Here is a 17,888-nt window from a genome sequence, read left to right as displayed (position 1 = left end):
TTGGTAAAATGTAACTCATGTACCAAAAAAGTGCGTAAACAACAGATGCACAACTAAATTAAATGTTTTAAGTGGATATCTGTATAACAATCACATATATCTGGAAATAGAAACTGTCCAGGTTTCCCCAGAAGGGGCATTATGTCCCTTCACAATCACAAAAGTCCTGATTTCATATTAAACCCCTCCTTGCGTCAGTAAACATGTTTTGCGCGCCTGCCTGCCTTTGCTCAGTTTTGTTGCTGAGACGCCTCCGTGTCGTGTCACCGCAGTGCATTCATGGCCACTGCTGCCATGTCTGCTGCCCGTTGTCCCAGTGTTTGGGTTACTGTCAGCCCCTTTCATTTCTATATCACTGTACGACTTCATTCACGTAAAGAACAAAAGCAGGCAAAAGTACAGAATTTATGGGAAGGGCATACTAGGCTCCCAAATTACATGAAAGGTTAATGGCCTGCTTTTTCAGGATCCAAATTTTACTTGTTGAATAAAGAAGCAAAATACAGAACAACAAATACTGTATGATCCCATTAAAAGAAAGACATGTCTCTGTACTTATGCATCTATATACATGTACGTCTTTATTCAGTTAAGTCTAGAATTCTAAGGGGACCAAACAATTAGCAGTGGTTACCTCTGGTGTATGTATGGGAATGGGGCAGAAAGCAGGAAGGAGGGAAGGGCTCCGTTTGTGTATGGGAGAAGCTCTATGGACCGATACCTTCACATTTTACTACTTCATTTATTTATTTACTTTTACAATAAGCATTCCTTTTTTTTTTTTTAACACCTCAGAAAAAAACAAGGAATGAGGATTTACTCTGGGGTGCAGCAAGCTTCTCTTTCATACCCGCTGGCTAACATTACCCTCAGAGCACAGCAGAGCCAACCCAAGACAGTCTATATCCTCTCTTCGTTGTTTCAGACACTTTAACGGTTGGCTTTCAGTTCATAGAAACACAGCTTTAAATGGCAGCCCCCACATTCAAGACAGCACATCAATTGCAAGTAAATCTAAATCAGCTGTTGGCCCCTTAAGACTGGGTGGGGCACAGAGAAACTCCTCCGGAGCAGAAGGAAGATGCAGCCATTTTCTTTCTATTTCTGGAAACCAGCTAGATTTCTAGCATGCACACCTGGGAATCAGCTAGATTTGTGGCCTTCTCCTCTCCCCAGGAGAGGGAGTCAGGGAGGAGGCAGAGGGAGGCAGCGGGGAAAGGAGTAAGTCATGTCCAAAGGGAGCCCTATGGTCATCGGAGGCTCTCCTTCAGGTTTCAGCCTAACTGACCTCCAGTGACATTTCCATGAGCCTACTTGTCAAGGTGCATTCACTGCAGGAACATCGTATCCAGCCAAGAGCAGTAGTTGCCTAAAATCTGACTGCTTATTACCTGTGTGTCCATCACTATGGTCACAAAACCCTATGCAGGGTCTTGTACTCTTGTCCTCATCTTACAAGTGGAGAAACAGAGGCCCACAGGTGAGAAATGACTTGCTCGAGTTCCCACAGCTAGTGGTGGCACTAGAACCCACCCCATCCAGTCTGATGCCCAGCCTGCACTCTTAAGCTCTAAAAGCATGACACCAGGATTAGGTGATTCCAGACTGAACGGGCACTGACTTGGCCACCCAGTGGAGTGATATTCACTGGAATTGGACAGATCCCCACTTTGGCTTTGTCCCCAGACAAGTCACTTCCCCTTCTTAGGTCTGGATAGCCACATCTGTAAGGCGAGACCACGCCTTTGTCTCAAGGTTGTACTGAAAATTAGAAATGGGGGATCCAGAACGCCTGCTACCAGCACGAGTACCGAGGCACCCAGTAAAAAGCAACCGCCATCAGTACCACCACCCACACCCGCAGGGAGGCGCTCCCTTCCCGTCTTTCCAAGGAGCCTGCGCAGAGGCCGAACTACGCCTGGTGGGCATTACAACGAGATCTAGCCTGGGGTCTGCTCCAAATGGTGAGTGGAAGCGGGTGGAAGGGAGTCGTCCTTGTAAGCACCCCACTCTGCATCTGCCCTGGAGGGTGCTGAGGGGTGCTCCTTCCTTTGACCCCATGGCTGTCTCCCTAGGCCCCATAGGCCTCGTTCCTTGAAGGGTTCCCGGCATCTGGCCTTGCTCCTCTCCAGTCTATGCCCCACACAGCAACCAGCGAGACCCCTCACTCCCCAGCTTAATAACTTCCCCATCTCCTTAGTGCAGCCCACCCCATTCCGCCCCGCTGAGGACTCACCGCCTTCTCTGACAGTGCCGTCCCCCTTCTTCACACCGGTACTCGTGACAATTCCGCACCCTTGCACTCACCACCCACTTGCCAGAAATGCCTTCATCTCCACAATCTCCCTGTCACACCCCCTCCCTTCAGTCCTTCAAGGCCCTACTCAAATCCTCTGGGACACCTTCCAGAGTCCCCACCCCACATCCAGGGTTAGAGACCCCCCCCTCTGCTTCACATGGTTCCTCAGTTGTCAGTGTGCTTTAGGGAGCATTAAGGTGATTTACCACTTTACAAATCTGTCTTCGCTACTGTCTTTTCCTCCCTCTTTCTAGGCTAGGGCCTGGGCTTATTCCCCACCTTCTCCCTATGGCTGGCACAGCAACTAACACACAGTTGGTGCTAGTAAATGTTAGCAGCGTGAATAGATAAAGACCATCTGTGTCTCAGTAAAAGGAAAAACAAATTATCAGAGTGCTTCACAGGTAAATAGGCAGCTAGTGGGCTCCCTGTCACTGGGGGAAACTAAGCTAGAGTACAGGAGCAGGAGAGAGTGGAGGCTGGATGTGAAGTCACTGGAGGCTTCGATTCCTAAAGACACAAACCAGGGACCAGTTTTCTTGGAATCAGCTCGGAGTGCGAGTTACTAATAGAGATCCTCTGCTCAGGGGATTCTGATGCTGCAGGTTTGGGCAGGTCAGAAACCTGTAGGAAAATACCCCCAGGTGATTTTGAAGCATGCCACATTGGGAACTGCTGAACTTTGTGACTTTGAGGCCATTTGCAGTAAGGTTTTGTGTGCGATGGCCCTTTGTAAACTGAAGTGCTGGCCACAAATCTTGGCTCCAGGTGTTATTCGAACTCTGAGATGAGGGAAGTGAAGGTGCTGGAGCTACAGCTCCTCAGACTCTGGGAGGTTGCGGACCCAGCCCTGGGCCACTCTGTTGAAGCTGGGCCTGAGGCGAAGGAGTTCCAAACCACTGGTGAGCTCCGGAACGAAGGGAGTGCCTGCCCTCGGAAGGGTTTCTCCCACCAGGGGTCCTCCAAAGGGCATCGGGGTCCTGGGGAGAGAAGAGCGGCAGGAGAGGCTGAGTGGGAGCGGGGTGGCAGAACAGACATGGGGGTCACCGCGTGTGGCCCCCTCCCCGCCTCTCTGGGCCTCCGTTTCTCTGTTACTCAGCAAAAGATTTTATACTATCTTTAACAGGTTTCTCCAGCTTTGCCCAGTCCCAAATCTGCCCCTAGTCAGGATGGCTCGTTGTTTGTAAATATTAATAAGAATGATGTTTTCAGAGTGAAAATTGGCCTGTCCTAGCAAAACTCTCAGCTCCCCTTAAGTAAAGTCCAGAAGGGGGAAGAATTGGAATCTGGTTTTTCCTTCCTTTTGACATCTCCCCTTACAAAAATATATCACAAACTGGAGAGAGAAAGGAGAGTTAGAAAGAACATTCAGAATCAGAGAATGCAGATTACAACCAGGACATGCCATTTCTCACCCACAATACTGACAAGAATAAGTGATTTGGTAACGGGCCAAAGTTAGTGAATGGTGGAGAGATTCTCACTCATATACTGCTGGCTGGAGGGTGAACTGGTGCAGCTACCTTGCAGGGCAATTTGGCAGGATCCTTTAAACCTGAGAATGTGCAAATTCTGTCAACCAGCAACTCTACCTGTAAGCATATGGCTTAGGAAGTGCATGCACATATGCACAAGGAAGCAGATATGAGCAGTGATTAGTGACAAACCAGAGACAAGCCATATGCCCACTGGCAGAACAATGGATAAGATCGATATATTCATGGCAGAGTACTATGTAACAGCTTAAAAGGAATGAACAGAGTATAGATACTAAGAGATTTCAAAAGCATAATGTTGAGTGAAAAAAGCAAGTTATAGGATGAGATTCAAAATATCAAAAGACACACATACACATGCAAACCAAACAACGCTACATCCCCATAGGTATGTAGATGCTCTGAGAACACACACGACCTGACAACAGTGCTACTTTTGGGAAGAGACTCGGGATTGGAGGATGGGGAACAAAGGGCCCTACTTTCATTTGTAGTTGCCTAGGGTTGTACGTGAGAAGGCGATGGCACCCCACTCCAGTACTCTTGCCTGGAAAATCCCATGGACGGAGGAGCCTGGTGGGCTGCAGTCCATGGGGCTGCTAAGAGTCGCACACGACCGAGCGACTTCACTTTCACGTTTCACTTTCATGCACTGGAGAAGGAAATGGCAACCCACTCCAGTGTTCTTGATGGGAGAATCCCAGGGTCGGCGGAGCCTGGTGGGCTGCCGTCTATGGGATCGCACAGAATGAGTCGGACACGACTGAAGCGACTTAGCAGCAGCAGGGTTGTGTGTGTGTTTTTTTTTAAGATAATATAAATACATGATTTTCAAACTATTTTTTACTTTTAAGAGAACAAAGAGCATTGCTCATGTAGTGTTTTCCCTGCAGCTTGGGACCATTCCTGAGCCAGGAGCCAGGTTCCAGCCAGGACAGTGTTTCTGCCTGGACCACCCCAGCGGTGGTGGCAACAGCCGGGCCCCACAGGAGCAGGCCAGGCCGCTTCCAAGCTGCGCAGAGCTCACGGTTGGGCCGTGGATGCTGAGCACAGCTTGACTGCCAACACTGCTGTCCCTTCCCTCTCTACCTCAGTTGCCTCTTCTGCGCCAGGAAGGGTCTGGCCTTGAGGCTCCTTAAGAACCCCCCTTCTTTTGGTGGGAACATGCCTCAGCTCGTCATAGCGTGAGATCGGTGGGGCCACAGCCTGCCCTGGGCAGCCTGGAAGCTGCCTGCTAGCACTGATGTCTGCTGAGGGTTTTAAATAGCTAGACAGGCAGGGCTGGAGGGCCCCGGGAGAAGCAGCAGCCCAGTCCTTCCTGGCAGGAAATCCCCAATCCTCTGCCAATAGCTTGTGATTCACACGATGCCTGTTGGACCCTGTTCTTCCCATCATGGTCCTCCCATGCTCTCAGCTGTTTGAGGGCAGTCACATCCCTCCAGAGCACTCTCTTCTCAAGGCCCATCACCCCGGTTCCTTCAACCCTTCCTTAGGGGACCTGGTCTCAAGGCCAAGCCAGGCAGATAGTCTCCACATGTGGTCTGAGCAGGTGCCAGAAGAGCTGGGCTGTGGCCTCCTCTCTGTGGACCCTCCACTTTCTCACTTAATGCAGCCCAAGCCAGCAGAGAATTTCTCATAAATAGCAGCAGAGTAAGGAAGCCAATTGCATTTGAAATGCATCCCCCAGCCCCACGCCTTCCTCCAGCGCCAGGCTCCCATCCTGCCTGCTGGAATTTGTTTTCAGGCCCCTAGAGTGGAACATTAAATTTATCCCTTTCAAATTCTCCCCTGAAAATAATAATAACCTGTAAATAGTAATAATAGAAGCTACCATTTTTTGAGAGATTCTCACTTTCCAGAAACTTTACCCATGGCCTCTCATGCAACCCTCACAACCATTTTATGAAGTAGGTATTAATACTATAAGAGTCTCCTTTTACAGGTGGGAATTGGAGACCCAGAGAGGTTAAGCCATTCGCCCAAGGTCACACAGCCAGGGGTAGAGATTGCATTAAGCCCTTGATGAAGCCCCACGCTCTAAACACTATGAGCCACTTACTATTGTTCTCACCTCTGGTGTCCAACATTTCACTGCCACTTCCCACAGTGGTGCAACCTCAAGGTCACTTTCTAGGCCTCTTCCAGACCACTGATGAAAGGGAAAGGCTGAAGTGGCCTAGGACTGGTGAGATCTGGGGCCCCCACCCAGGGAAGGACTCTCACTTCCACATCCATTGAGGAGGCGGCACACAGCAGTGATGAAGAACAAGAAACTGGGCTCTGGAGTCTGACAAACCCGATGTGGATCCCAGCCCTGCCATTGCTTTCTTGCCGTGTGACTTTGGGCAGATTGTTGATAATCCTCTTCTCCAGAAGAATGGGAAAAATTGTAGCACCTGCTCCACCCTGTTGTGAAGCAGGATCCAACAAGATGTGTACCACATACACCCATTCATTCCCTGTGCATTTACTGAGCACCTACTAAGTGCTAAGGCACAAGAGTTATATTGTGTTTTAGCAGAACTCAATAAATGTATACAAGGCGTTGGGGTAGAGCCTGGCATGTAGAAAGTGCTCAGGAAATGCAGCTGCTGCTGTGGTTGTGACTGGCTCCAGTGCATCCTCCTCCCAGGTCTCTCCCTGAGCAGCCCCACCTTGTCTTACTTGTTGAAATTTCGATACTCCGCCAGACTGGGGGTGTGACTTCCGCCCTCGCCCAGGTAGTCCCGGTAGCTGATGAACTCCTGCCACGGGCAGCGGTAGCCCTTGGGGATGGCTGTGTGGTTGAACTTCTCGGGTGGAATGCCCTTCAGTGGCTCAGCATAACCTAGGGGTGGAGTATGGCATGTGGGAGGCAGGCGAGTGGGCTGCCTGAGTTCCCTTCTCCTTTGGCCCCCACACCCCACCTGGGGATGGGAAGGAAGGACCTAGAAAGAGAAGTCAAGGGAGGGAGTGGAATGTGATGCCAAACTCGCTGCAGAAAAGAGGACCCTTTCCCATCCCTGGAAATGGGGAGGATGGAGCAGGGGAAGTGCAAGTTGGGGCAGAGACTCTAGTCTTGGCTCATCTCTGGCACGCTCTGTGGCCTGACACAGCTGCGCCTCTCTGGGCTTGTGCTGTATCTGCAGAGAGGGGTGTGTGTGTGTGTAAGGAGATGGACTAGATACTCTCTGGGTGCTATTCCTGCCCCATCAGGGAACACACCCATGTTCTGATCCTCCAGTCCTGGTCCTGGGACGTGGGGAGGCCACTTACCTGGTGCCAGGGCGCTGGGGTTGTAGGTGCTCACCAGCCGGGAGGCCATGGACTCAGCATCCCCAGGGCCCCCGTGAGAGGCTGGATAGATGTGGAGCTCAGAGCGGTAGTTCTTCCCCTCATGGCTGTTGGCAACCTGGGCACAGGAGTAAAAGCTCAGAAACCCCTTCCCCCGGGCTTTCCCTCCTTGGGGGAATCTCTGTCCACACTCACCATCCCAGGTTCTGCTGTTCCTGTCACCTTCTCCTTTGCACTTCCTGCCACGACCTGTGGGGTTGGGAGGTGGGCGGCAAGTAAACCACAGGTAGGCTCACCAGGGTTCTGCCTCCCCTGAAAAAGGCAGGGGGTGGGGAGGGGCATAATCCTAGAGCCCACCTCCCAGGGATGTTGGGGTAATGAGTTCATAATGTAGAGCTCTAGACCCTGGAACAGAGAAGTGCTCTTATATATGTTAGCGGCTATTGTTGTATTGCCCCTGGACTTCTGTTAACCTCCCTGAGCCTCAGTTTCCTTCTCTGTATAGAGTGGGCATGATGATGATACTGTCACTCTCTGATCATTAAACGAGACGACACGTGCACACGGCTTAGCTAGCACTGTCGTAAGCACATAGCAAAGGTAGATGTTTTGTCATTTTTGTTATTCTGCCACATGGTGCCCCCTCCTGTTTTATCCAGAAATTGAGTGGAGCAGGATGGCAGGCCCTGAGTTCATCAGAAGTACTTGAGACTGCCTGCTGTCTCTCTGAAGTCTAAGGGCAGGTCATTCTTGTTTCCTTTCTTTGCTGTTGTTTAGTCACTAAGTCATGTCTTAACTCTCTTGCGAGCCATGGACTGTAGCCCACCAGGTTCCTCTGTCCATGCGATTTCCCAGGCAAGAATACTGGAGTGGGTTGCCATTTCCCTCTCCAAGGGATCTTCCTGATCCAGAGATCGAACTGTTACCTACATGGGCAGGTGGGCTCTTTACCACTGAGCCACCAGGGAAGCCCCATTCTTTAGATGACTTTACCTTCTTCCAGTGGGAAGAAGAGAGAGGTGTTCTGTATTTTCCATCTTAAATCAAGCTCAAGTCTAATCTAAATCCTGCTTGCTGCACATTCAGCCCAGAACACCTGACTGTCCTTCGGCACTTTTCACAGGAGCCAGGGTCCCTTCACTCCATGGCTCACCCTGTCCAACCCACTTTATGTTTCGTGTCTGGGGAGACATGCCTGAAGAGCTAACTCTTCTAAGATCACAGAGCAGGGCAGGCGTCAGTCTGATGGCGACGCCACAGTCATCCCCTAGTTGGACTTGAGGGGCCCCTGTAGAGGCCAGATGTTCTCACTTGGCTTGTCGTTTGGCTCTAGGCTAATGACTGGCCCTCAGTTTCCCTGTGAGTGCAGTGGGAGCTTACAGCACGAGGGCTGGCTGCAAACTCAAAGGTGAATTTCTGCACGCGGCGCTGTCTCTTCTGGAAGAGGAGGGACCCTCTGTTGTTACGAAGCGATAGCTCCTCCATCATCAAGTCCTGGGGCACGCTCAGTTTCTTGCCCAGGTCCAGCAAAGGAACTGCAGGAGAGGAGAGAGAGAGCTCTTACCACCAAACCTTCAGGATACTCCGGCTGCTGGCTCTAAGGGGACCTCTTCACAGCACTGTCCGTTATGTACAAGTATGTCAGTTTCTCCCTATGCTTGCTGACACTGGGTGGATTCTGTGGATTCTTTGCCCAGCCAATGGGCTGAGATGACTCCTCTGAGTGTGATTTGCCTGTGTTTGATGAAAGTGAAAGTGGAGATTGAAAAAGTTGGCTTAAAGCTCAACATTCAGAAAACTAAGATCATGGCATCTGGTCCCATCACTTCATGGGAAATAGATGGGGAAACAGTGGAAACAGTGTCAGACTTTATTTTGGGGGGCTCCAAAATCACTGCAGATGGTGACTACAGCCATGAAATTAAAAGACGCTTACTCCTTGGAAGGAAAGTTATGACCAACCTAGATAGCATATTGAAAAGCAGAGACGTTACTTTGCCAACAAAGGTCCATCTAGTCAAGGCTATGATTTTTCCTGTGGTCATGTATGGATGTGAGAGTTGGACTGTGAAGAAGGCTGAGTGCCGAAAAATTGATGCTTTTGAACTGTGGTGTTGGAGAAGACTCTTGAGAGTCCCTTGGACTGCAAGGAGATCCAACCAGTCCATTCTGAAGGAGATCAGCCCTGGGATTTCTTTGGAAGGAATGATGCTAAAGCTGCAACTCCAGTACTTTGGCCACCTCATGCGAAGAGTTGACTCATTGGAAAAGACTCTGATGCTGGGAGGGATTGGGGGCAGGAGGAGAAGGGGACGACAGAGGATGAGATGGCTGGATGGCATCACTGACTTGATGGACGTGAGTCTGAGTGAACTCCGGGAGTTGGTGATGGACAGAGAGGCCTGGCGTGCTGTGATTCGTAAGGTCGCAGAGAGTCATGACTGAGCGACTGAACTGAACTGATGCTGAAATCAAGCATCATTTCAGATATTCTTTTGCCAGGTGTATTTAGTCCCTGAATTTCCTGTGCAGCTCTGTGCCCATAATTGTGGAAGTGATGAGAAATTATCAGATTCTAGGTATCTTCTGAAGGAAGGCCCTTGGGGTGGGATGTGAGAGAGAGACAGAGGAGTGGAGGTGATGGCAAGGTTTCTGGCCTGAGCTGCTGGGAGGATGCAGCAGCCGCTCTCAAGCATTCAGGTCTAGACATGTCTTCTTTTCATTTTAAAATAGCCTTTTATCATGATGTGCTGTGTGTACATGCTAAGTTGCTTAGTAGTGTCCAACTCTTTGCGACTATATGGACTGTAGCCTGCTAGGCTCCTCTCTCCATTGGATTCTCCAGGCAAGAATACTAGAGTAGGTTGCCATGCCTTCCTCCAGGGGACCTTCCCAGCCCAGGGATCGAATTCGCATCTCTTACATCTCCTGCACTCGCAGGTGGATTCTTTACCATTAGCGCCACCAAAACAGCATATGTGTACATTGAAGAGAGTTAGAAAATATAGACATAAGAGAAAAAGGAAAGAAGAACACCATTTTCTACCATCCAGAGATTACCACCCCTAACCCGTTAGTGTGTATGCCTTTCCTGTCTTCGTGAAGTGAAGTGAGGGTCACTCGGTCGTGTCCGACTCTTTGCGACCCCATGGACTATACAGTCCAGAGTATAGTCCTAGCAGGACTGTAGCCTGCTAGGTTCCTCTGTCCTTGGGATTCTCCAGGCCAGAATACTGGAGTGGGGAGCCTTTCCCTTCTCCAGGGAATCTTCCCAACCCAGGGATTGAACCCAGGTCTCCCACATTGCGGGCAGATTCTTTACCAACTGAACCACAAGGGAAGCCCCCCATCTTCTTAATTGACCATATATTCATGTTATTTTTTAACCAAAATGAAATCATAACATAGCTTCTTTGTAACTTGCTTTTATTCAAAGCTCTCTTCCTTTTCAAGTGAATGAATTTTTGTTTTATATCAATATAATGCCTAACCCATATTCAAACTCCTCTAATGGTCTCCAAAACTGAGAATAAGGTGTGAAGAGTCTTGTAGGCATCCCATTGGAGATGCTGAGGAGGGAGCTGGATTTATGAGTCTAATGTTTGTGGGAGAAAACTGACTTGGATGTAAAAACTGGGACATTGGGAGTATACAAATGGTATTTGCTATCGTCGTTTTTCAGTGAAGAGTTTTCTGTTGATTTCTTTCCTCATGGTTAGGACCAGTCATTACAGCCATGTAGGAGGATTTTGGGGCTGATGACTGTCAGTAATTTGGGGGCCTATCCATATCCTTTGTGCTTCCCCACCAGCAAAATGCACATTTCATGCTGGCCCAACAAAGGGGGACTTTGGGAATAGAGGAGTGTTGGAGATGATGAGGACGCTGGTAGGAGCGGGATGCGTATGGACAGCGTAGGCAGTGTCATCTCTAAAATCAGATCCACGTGGGTTCATGTTCCAGCTCTTTAAATGACATTCTGAGCCTGGAGGCTGGCTGAGATCACCAAGGTTATGAGGATGCATAAGAGCTCTACAGACTGAGCCCCGGGGCCTCCAACATCTACAGACTGAGCCTCAGAGCCTCCAACATTTAGATCGAGGAGATGAAAACAGCCTGAGCCTGGGGAGAAGCAGGAGGAAATCTAAAGACTGTGGTGTCCTAGGACCAAAGGCTGAAAGTGTTTCAGGGACAATGAACTGATCAACAGAGTCAAATGTTGCTGACGTGTCGAGTCAGAGGAGGGCTGAAAATTGACCATTATATTTAGTAACATGGGGTTATTATTGGTAATCTCCACAAAAGCAGTCCCTGTGGTGTACTTGGGTGTGAAAGCCTTATTGGAAAAGGTTCAAGAGAAAAGGGACTGAGGAACAGTTTAACCATACCGTGAGGAAGCAATGAGCCAAATCTAGGATGTGGGACTTGGACAGAGCATCTGGCCCAGTTTCTTCAAAGGAATGAATGACATGGAAAACAAAGGAGGGGGTGACGGTGATTTAGATTAAGGGAGATTTAAGAGACATAGCTACCAAATAAAAACAAGGGCCCTTGAAGGTGCTGTGCTAAGTGAAATAAGTCAGATAAGGACAACCATATGATTTCACTCACATGCAGAATATAAAAACAAACATAAACAAAAGCCAACATGAATGATCAAACCAAACATCAACAAACATGCAGATACAGAGAACAGAGTAGTGGTTGCTAGAAGGGAATGGGGCCAAGAGGGAGGGCGAGATGAGTAAAGGGGTCAACTGTGGTGAAAGGTAGAAACCATACTTTTGGTGGTGAGCCTGCTATAGTGTATGGGCTTCCCTGGTGGCTTAGATGGTAAAGAATCTACCTGTAATAAAGGAGACCAGAGTGATTCGTGGGTTGGGGCGATCCCTTGGAGATGGGAATGGCTATCAACTTCAGTATTCTTGCCTGGAGAATTCTGTGGACAGAGGAGCCTGGTGGGCTACAGCCCACAGGGTCTCAAATAGTTGGACAGGACTAACACTTTCACTTTTCATGCTCTAGTGTGTACAGAAGTAGAAATATAATGTTGTACACATGAAACTAGATAATGTTAGAATCCAAAGTGGCTCTTATTTAGATATCCGTGAACAAACAAGAAAATTGGAGAAAGTTGACTACAGGACTGGTTATTAGATAGTATTAAATCAGTATTGCTCATTTTGGTCAGTGTGTTAATACCTTTACATGTAAGGAAATGTGCTTTTTATTACTTTTGATGCATAGTGAAGTGTTTGGGTTGGGGGGGTGGAATGACATGTTTCTTGGGATTTGTTCTGGACTCCAAGAATAAAAGGGGGACCTCGGGGGTCTGAACTCTCTACTTTGGTGTGTGTGTGTGTATAAGTTGGTTAAATAAAATGTTGAAAAGAGAGAGAGGAGGGAAGTAAAGATAGCAGCTTTGAGGAGCTGTGCTCTGAAGGACCACGGCTGGATGCAGCTATGGAAACAAGAGGGATTTGTTTGCTTGCTTGTTTTTAAAGAGGAGAATTACTGAAGGAATGTCCTAGAGCGGGGGAGAGAGCAGGGAGGGTGTCTGGCGCCCAGCTAGAAGCGTTGGCTTCGGACAGGTGCACGGAGAGTTCACCTCTCACGCTAGGAAAACCGAGACAGGGACACAGAGGCAAACAAGCGGACAGATGTGGAGGCGGGAGCCTGCAGAAGTCTCCTTTGGCTCCTTTTCTAGTGAAATAAGAAGCAAGGTCACCAGCTGAGAATGGAAGTCGGGGAGGAGGTACTTTAGGTTTGAGAAGAGCGGTTGCTGAAATTGTCCCAGAGAACAGTAGAGAGAGTGACTGGGGGAGGAAGACAGATGTGGTCAGCAGTCAGCTCTGAGGGCCGTGCAAGTGTGGCGCTTCATCCCACTCAGCGGAATCCTAAATGGCCTTTGAAAAAGGAGGCTGATGGTTTTTTCATTCTTTCAGCAAATGTAGAGAAAGAAACTTCTACACATTAGAATCAGAAAGAAATCCACTATAGATTAAGAGGGGGGAAAAAAGCAAATTTCTGAAGAATTTGTATTCTAAGATCCCACTCATATGTTTAAAAAAATAAGTATATGCTTATGCATGTATTGAATCTGCAAGGAGACATGCCAAATATGAGCAGTGACTATTTATGGGATATACAAAGGAGGAGGGCTGGAAATTGTTTGCACTGTTTTTGTTTTCTTTCAAACGAGACAATGCACTCTGTCTTAAACAGATGAAAGACCTAAATATGTAATACCTAAATACATACCTAAAATATGTAATAAAAGTCCCCTGACATATATTCTCAACTGCTGTTCAGATGAACTGAACTCAATATTTAAAGACAAAAAAAAAAAAAGCTATAGATGAAACCTATTTTGACTAAGCAATTCTAATTCTAGGCATTCATCCCTGGGGAGAAAAGTTGAATAAATACACCCAAGGATATACGTACGAGGATGTTTGCTGCAGTGAGGTGTCAGATTATGAAAACGGGGAATCAGTCTTACAGGGGATGCTGCCTGGACACCCTTTATCAGTGACTAACAGCTCACAACGGCCACCTCTGCAGAGAACTGCTCCGGTGAGTAGAGGCTGCAACAGCCCCCCTGCTAAAGCTGAGATGATTTCTTTCTTTTTTTTTTTAGCTGAGATGATTTCTATAGGGCAATTAATTTATGCTCTGGAACCCACTTCCTTCCTTAGCAATTTCCTCTGCCCAGTCCTGCTTTTGTCACTTCCCTTCTCCTAGGAGTGCAATCTCAACAAGTCACTTGTTCAGGAATCCTCAGGCTCTACCCCTAACCTTAGTCAAGCCTTCATGGCCTCCTTGTCAGGGGAGGGTGTATAAATATATATAATATCTTATATGCTGGGGGAGGGGAGGGGTGAGATAAATTATACTAAGATGGGAAGAAGTCTGTGGTATGCTGCTAAGTGAAAAAAATTTAAGATGTGGTATGTAGCTGAGTGAAAAAAATTTAAGATGTGGTGTGCTGCAAAGTGAAAAAAAATTTAAGATGACGAACACAGTGTATAGTATTCAGCCCACGTGTGTATGTGCTTATATAAATGTTTATATATGAACAGAAGAAGGATTTACACAAATCTGTTAACAATGGTTATCTCCAGATGGTTTCATTATGAGGAACTTTCGCTTTCAAAGTCATTCATATCTGTTTTGTCTGAATATTTTATAAAATGAATGTTTTATTTATGTAACCATGTGGTAAAGGAGCAGTTTTGGAGACAAAGAGATCTGGGGTCAAATCTGTTCTGCATCTACAGAGGATGTGATTTCCTGGCTTTCCTGAGTCTCTGTTTTCTCATCTAAAAAATGGGCATAATCGTATCTAATTTACAGAGTTGTTGTGAGGGTTATATACATAACAAAAAGTTCAAATGCTCTTAGCACCATATCTGAGACACAGTAAGTGCACAAGAACAGTGTTTTATTATTATTTTACAATGGCTGTCTTTTGGTGATGAGCTCATGTGATTTTTCTCCCTTTCTACTTTTCTTTAGTTTCAAAATTGTCCTTAATTAATACTCTAGCAATAATCAACAACAACAACAACAACAAAAAACTTATTTCCAGTCTGGCATAAATGATGTGCATCAACATTGGGGGGTCTGTAACTAATTAGACAAGAAAAGAAAATGCTTTGCCTGGTTCTTCTATTTAGAGCCTCGATATCTCACAAAGCTTACATATTTCAGCATGAAAATCATGGAATGAAAAAAAAATGAAACCATCAAAAGGAGGCAAGAACACACAAAATGGATTAAAAGTATGCCTCACAGATAAAGCTGTACACATGATGAAACAGTTCTTAGAACACCTCACCTAAGGAGGCAAAACTGCAGCAAAGTCCTTAGGCAGGGATTTATCAGAGCTTGGTTCACTGCTCTCCTGCATGGGAACCATCCGGGTACTTGTCTAAGTGGCTAATGCTTGGCCTCCTCCCTAGGTCCCCTGGATCAGAACTCCTGGGTGGGGATATTGGGATGAGCCTCCTGACAGCCTCACCCACTTCCGTGCCCCTCTGCTTTGCTGCCAGGTTTCTCTATAGTCCTTCTTTTAGACAAATAACCTGCTTCTATCTGTACCTCCCATACCCAGCCCCAGGTCGGTGGGCACTGAGCTGGGCAACCTGGATTCTGATCGGCCCCCTGACTCCCTCAGTAACTGTGCGCTCCCTCAGTAATCTGTACTTTTAAGCAACAGCGCCATGTCACTATGATTCACAGAAAAGTGTGAGACTTCTGACTTAGCTGAATTTCTTTTTAAAATACATAAAATGCTCTGAAGTAGGCCAAATAAAGACTCCAAAATTTTGCCAAGAGTTCTGGAAGAGGTCTTATAAAATTAATAAATACGTATTTTAGGTGACTTATCCACTGGATGAATCAGCTTTTACGTGAAATGGTTTGTCTCAGATTGGGCAGCCTGCTCTTGCCCTGCTGCCCCACTCTCCCCTGACCCCTTGTCTCGTGCTGTGGCTGCTCAGTGAGACCCCCAGTTAAAGCACAGGCAATTATGTGGGAAGCTTGGGCCATTGGTAGGGTTCGATCTGGGACCCTCAGAGCTCAATCTGGGGCTGAGGGAATGACTCAGGTGGGGCCAGGGCCTAGTCTATGGCACTCAACCTCAGCTCTCGTGTGCCCTGAAATCAGGGCCAGGCCCCTCCCAATGCTTCGGGAAACTTCCCAGCCCAGGCGGCAGATTCCACAGGCTGGCCTGGAACTCACACCTGTTTGCCCAGGCCTGGGGCCAGCAGGCTGAGTGGCTATAGCCTGGGACCAAGAAAGGATGGGATCTGAGGGATGCCCAGCGGCTGGGGCAGCCTTACCTGGTTCAGTGAGGTCCCCCGTGGTAGTCATCACTGGCCCCTTCTGCTCCTTGGGGATCATCCTGTGGAGGAGACACCCCTACAGATGGGTCCAGCTGCCTCCGTTCCTCCTAGTCCTTGATCCACCCAGCCTCAGCCCCACATAGCCATATCTCACTCCAGTCTCAAGCAAGGGCTGTCCAAGTGGGAAAGAGGAGGCTGAGGTCCATGCAGGGCAAGGGAGATGCTCAAGGTCATGCAGATCTGCTTCCAGGTTGCTAAGGAAGCACAAGGCTCATCGAGAGTAGTTTCTGGGACGTTAGAAGGGGAGGTGGGGGTGTCTGACTGTTGTTGTCCACTGACTCGGGTGAGCTCTACTCAGAGGCTTAAAGAGGTTGAAAGTTGAAGTCTGGGGGAGAGGAGCATGGCCGGTTAGGCTGGGGCTGCACTGGGGTCTTCAAGGTGTGCCCCTCATGTCCCCAGTATTCAGCTCTGAAGCTTGAGGGCACAGGCTGGTGCAAGGAAGCTGAAAGAGCCATCAGCCCCTTCGTAGCCCCCATCCTTCGGCTCCCTTCCATGGTGCTCTGCTTCTCTCCCTCCTCCACCAGTCCCCCATTTGCATCTATGGTGTGTCCCAGGAATCTTGGAGGTGATTTAAAATAAAATGAGGCCCAAAGCCCCAGAGAAGCCCTGTAGGCCCCAAGTCGAGAGTCCCTATCTTGCCCTCAGGAGAGAAGGCAGAGCCCTTGGGCCTCCTGACAGCCTTACCCACTTCTATGCCCCTCTGCTTTGCTGCCAGGTTTTTCTATATTCTTTCTTTTAGGAAAACAATCTGCCTCCATCCATTATCTCCCCTCCCGTACCCATACCTGGCCCCAGGTCATTGGGTGCTGAGCTTGGCAACCTGGATTCTAATCAGTCTCTCTGACTCCCTTGGTAAGTGTGAGCAAGCAGCTCTCCAGCTCCGTGTCTCTCTGTGCCACCTAAAGCTGCATGCAAACATGAGCACACGTGCATGCATTTGGGGTGAGGCCCATGAGCTTGTGAAGCATGCTCCACTGTGACCACTTAGGATTCCACAGTTCCAAATCTGTTTCTTGACAAATACTCTCCTTACAGAAATTTACAGACATCGGGAAGGACCCCTCATTTGACAGACAGGGACCCTGTTCCCTCTGTTGCTGAAAGATCTTGAAGTCTGAGCAGAGTCATAACCTACCCTCCAGCTGGAATCCTAGCCACCCCTCCCCGTTTAACTGAGAGGTTAGGATCCCTCCCTTCCCAATTTAGGATCCAGGCTTCCACAAGGCCCCACACTCCCGGCCCTTCTGCAGGGTCCTTGCTTTGCTGTGGGGGGAAGGGGCTCTGGAATTACTCTTCTCCACCACCCGCTCCGCACAGCCCTCAAGCTCCCCTTGGATCCTGGTACCTGAGAGACGGAAGCACAGTGGGCAGGAAGGGGTGTCAGACCCTCAGATTAACACCTCTTTCGGGAAGCTGAGAGTCGATGGTCAGTGTCTGTGCAGGGGGTCGGAGAGCTGGGTGTGCCTTGCAGCCAGCTCCGGCCTCAGCTGACGAGAGTCGCCCCTGCCTTGTGGTGGCTCACAGCCTTATTTCGGGCTGCAATAGGATCCAGGGACAGATGCTAAAAGCACCAGGCCCCAGAGAAGACAGGTGCCCCGGCAGCAAGCCCTCGCACACAGAAGGCCTTGCATGCACACGTACAGCACACATACACACGCACACACCAAAGTCACCTGGAAATGCCGAGAGTGAGTCACCGGTATCCTGAGCTTGCTAACGATATCCTTAGTGCCTAGAGTGGGGCCTGGTAGGAACTTGGTGGATATTTGTTGAATGAGTGATGGAATGGGTGGGTAGGTGATTGAATGAATTATCCCCCAATGTCTTTGCTTGACTCGTTCTTTCCTTTCCTTCTTTCCTGCCTTCCTTTCTTCCTTCTGCTGCCTTCTTCCCTTCTTCTCTCTCTCCCTC

At 48.5% G+C, this 17,888-nt stretch overlaps 1 protein-coding gene across 3 annotated transcripts; it reads right to left on the bottom strand.

Moving 5' to 3' along the window:
- Nucleotides 1-555: 555 nt before the first annotated feature.
- MYOZ3 (myozenin 3) lies at nt 556-17,886 on the bottom strand. Of its 3 annotated transcripts, none has more exons than XM_005209613.5 (7): nt 17,323-17,484; nt 15,915-15,993; nt 8,449-8,603; nt 7,264-7,317; nt 7,051-7,186; nt 6,460-6,622; nt 556-3,279 (listed from the first exon to the last, which is right to left on the bottom strand). In XM_005209613.5, exons 2-7 carry the CDS (start codon nt 15,973-15,975, stop codon nt 3,111-3,113), a joined length of 738 nt encoding a protein of 245 aa, XP_005209670.2. In that variant the 5' UTR covers nt 15,976-15,993; nt 17,323-17,484; the 3' UTR covers nt 556-3,110. The 3 variants fall into 3 exon arrangements, with proteins under 3 accessions (XP_005209670.2, XP_005209669.2, NP_001071507.1); XM_005209612.5 differs by having other exon boundaries at nt 15,915-15,976; NM_001078039.1 differs by lacking the exon at nt 17,323-17,484 and adding an exon at nt 17,651-17,886 and having other exon boundaries at nt 729-3,279; nt 15,915-15,976.
- Between the last annotated feature and the right edge of the window lie 2 nt (nt 17,887-17,888).

Source organism: Bos taurus, chromosome 7 (genome assembly GCF_002263795.3).
Source record: "Bos taurus isolate L1 Dominette 01449 registration number 42190680 breed Hereford chromosome 7, ARS-UCD2.0, whole genome shotgun sequence".
Taxonomy (NCBI): Eukaryota; Metazoa; Chordata; class Mammalia; order Artiodactyla; family Bovidae; genus Bos; species Bos taurus.
Note: the sequence above shows the minus strand (reverse complement) of the source record. Positions and strands in the feature narration are given on the sequence as shown.